Raw genomic sequence first — 2,593 nt, 5'->3', positions numbered from 1 at the left:
ATTTCATTGGCAAATCATCTTATTTACCTACTAAAATTAAGGGTAAATACACTTATTTTAAGAAATTTTGTACTTATTTCTAGATGGTTTTTGCAGTGTAGTGGGTCGTCTGTCAGCTAAAGCATGTTCACTGCAAATAAATAAAACATAAATAAGTCCTTTTTTCTTAATAAGTGCATTTTTTCTTGAAATAAGGATTGAAGTGAGACATTTTGCCAATGGAACAAGACGATTTATACTTAAAATAATTGCATTGTCTTATTTCAAGTGCATAATATCTAGATAGCTTATTTTAAGAGTAAAAATACTCATTCCATTGGCAAATCATCCTATTAACCTGCTCAAATTAAGGGTAAATACACTTAATTTGAGACATTTTTACTCATTTTGAGATCGTTTTTGCAGTGTTTTAGAGTCTTAATACTCCAGCGATGTCCAGTGGATTGTTCTTTTTACTTTTTTTTAAATGAATATGACCTGTATGACTGAGAATCTTTACCAGAAATCCTTTAACCTGCAGCATTTCTTCATATTTACAAACATGAACTGGTTCCCTATCATTTCAGCCACGTCGGGCGTCACAAAGAGCCGAAGGTCGCATATCCCTGGATAAGAGGAGAAAAAACATGAAACGAGTCCAGGTTCCATGTTTCCCTGCGATTGTGGAGCCGAAGCAGAGGAACAATGGGAGAGCAGGAAAAAGGAAGCGACTAACTGAGAGGGAATGTGTGCGTCGGTGTGGCGCTGGTATTAATAGCTGCAGCTCATGAACGAGGAGGATGAACGTTTCCTGGATCAAACGAACTGGGCGGAGCGTCACAACGAGTCTCGCCAGTCTGAAAGCTCTGGTGTCATGAGCCGTTCAATAAAACGAAAGATAATTTAAAAAAAAAACACAACCGAGGATTAAATAATTAATTTATCCACTTTAACTTGGATGCCAACAAGGCTTTAATTTGAATCCATCTGTTAAAAATACAGAAATCTGCAGGAGTGATGAGTTGGCTTTTACCGCCACCTTGTGTTGATGAGGCGGAACTACCTAACAACCGCCTCTAAATGTTTGCTTTCCCACAATGCAACATTTCTATTGGCTTTTTAGACAGTCTGACTGCACAACTACGCCCCCTGCTGATGGAAACTAGAACCTGAATCGTTTGGCATCAAATGTAGAGATAAGAAGATTTCTTAATCCCTTAAACCCAGAGGGTCTTAGAAGAAATTCCACATGTGGATTAAAGCAAGTCCAGCTCCTAAACTATAAATTGGAAATACTGGTGTTTTTTATTTGTCTGATAGAACGGCATCTTTCAGGTGGAACCACTATTTTAAATGTAGCCATGTCTGATTTACACAGGGTTCCTACAGCATAAGGAGAGTTAAATTCAAGACTTTTTAAGGGCTTGCGGGAACCCTGTTTTAGGTGATTAAACAAAGAAAAATAAACGCTGTAAAACACCATGAAAGCCCATTTGAAACTCTGGATGAACCTCAGACTTTATAGATCCACATCTTGACTATAACCCAAGCAAATTTGGACTTAATAAGCTGAAGGCTGTTTGTTCCATAGAGGGTTTAGTGGGCAGTGTGTTAGGAGGAAATGGGATTTTAGTAAAGTGATGCCAAATGTGCAAAAATGCATTTTTTTTCACTCATAAAAGGGAATCTGAACAGGCAAATATCCTGATTTCCATTATTGGAGACCTTCTGCATAAGATAAAAGCCTTTGCTCCTAAGATTTAGCTGTTGTTTCATTAAAATTTACCAATAATACCAAACTGAATTGAAAATAAGAATAACAGAGCAGCTGATGTAACGCATGCCGGTTACATCACCTGAAATGGTCTCACAGTGACCTCTGACCCCTCCTTGGAAAGATCTGAGCCTCTAGTTTCCAATGATGGCAACCATTAGGGGGCGGGGCTAAAATGAATACCTTTTGGGTGGAATTTTAAATCTCATTTTAATTGTTTACACAGCTATAAAAACAAACTTGTTAGAAATAATTTAGAAACATGTTTTAGAAATTTTAAAGCCCCATTTGAAATGCGTGTGGATGAAACACCATGTGACTGCGTTTTTGGCCATTTCTATAAATGGAAACAGTTATCCGATAAAAGCAGACCAGATGGACTGGATGGTCCACAGTTTTCTACATGGGGTCACCTGCCGGTCCCACATATTCTGACAGGAGACGTTTGGTAATAAAGTGGTTATGTCACAATTTTCTGCCCACTTTAATTCATCTGTAATGATTCAATCTTGCAAATAAACAGCAAATAGGAAGTAAAAAAATAAAGAAATCAGCCAATGGGATTTGGCACACACGCTTTAAGCAATCAGACGCCACAGCGGTACCTACCTACGCCGCCACAGTGAGATGGTTACTGATGTTTCAATGTTTACGTCGACATTCCTGACTCTCTGAGTCTAAACCGAACTTTTTACCCCAAAAACAGGCCGACAATTTAACATTCATGGGTGAGGACACCCTTCCAGGAGATTTTCATGAATTAATAAAACAAAATAGCAGATATTTGGTCTTTTATTCTAAGCAACAACCACCTAGAATTTCTAAAAGTAGAATGGGAGG

General features: G+C 38.0%; 1 protein-coding gene across 1 annotated transcript in view; it reads right to left on the bottom strand.

The window, feature by feature from the left end:
* men1 (menin 1) overlaps nucleotides 1-2,593 on the bottom strand; it is a 16,703-nt gene that overhangs the window by 6,876 nt on the left and 7,234 nt on the right. Inside the window, exon 4 of the mRNA XM_015401632.1 lies at nucleotides 500-605. Within this exon, the coding sequence (XP_015257118.1) occupies nucleotides 500-605 (106 nt within the window). The remainder of the gene's footprint in view (nucleotides 1-499; nucleotides 606-2,593) is intronic.

This window comes from Cyprinodon variegatus, unplaced genomic scaffold (assembly GCF_000732505.1).
Source record: "Cyprinodon variegatus isolate N-32 unplaced genomic scaffold, C_variegatus-1.0 Scaffold1241, whole genome shotgun sequence".
Classification (NCBI taxonomy): Eukaryota; Metazoa; Chordata; class Actinopteri; order Cyprinodontiformes; family Cyprinodontidae; genus Cyprinodon; species Cyprinodon variegatus.
The sequence above is the reverse complement of the archived record's forward strand: the minus strand, read 5'-3'. Positions and strand labels throughout refer to the sequence as shown.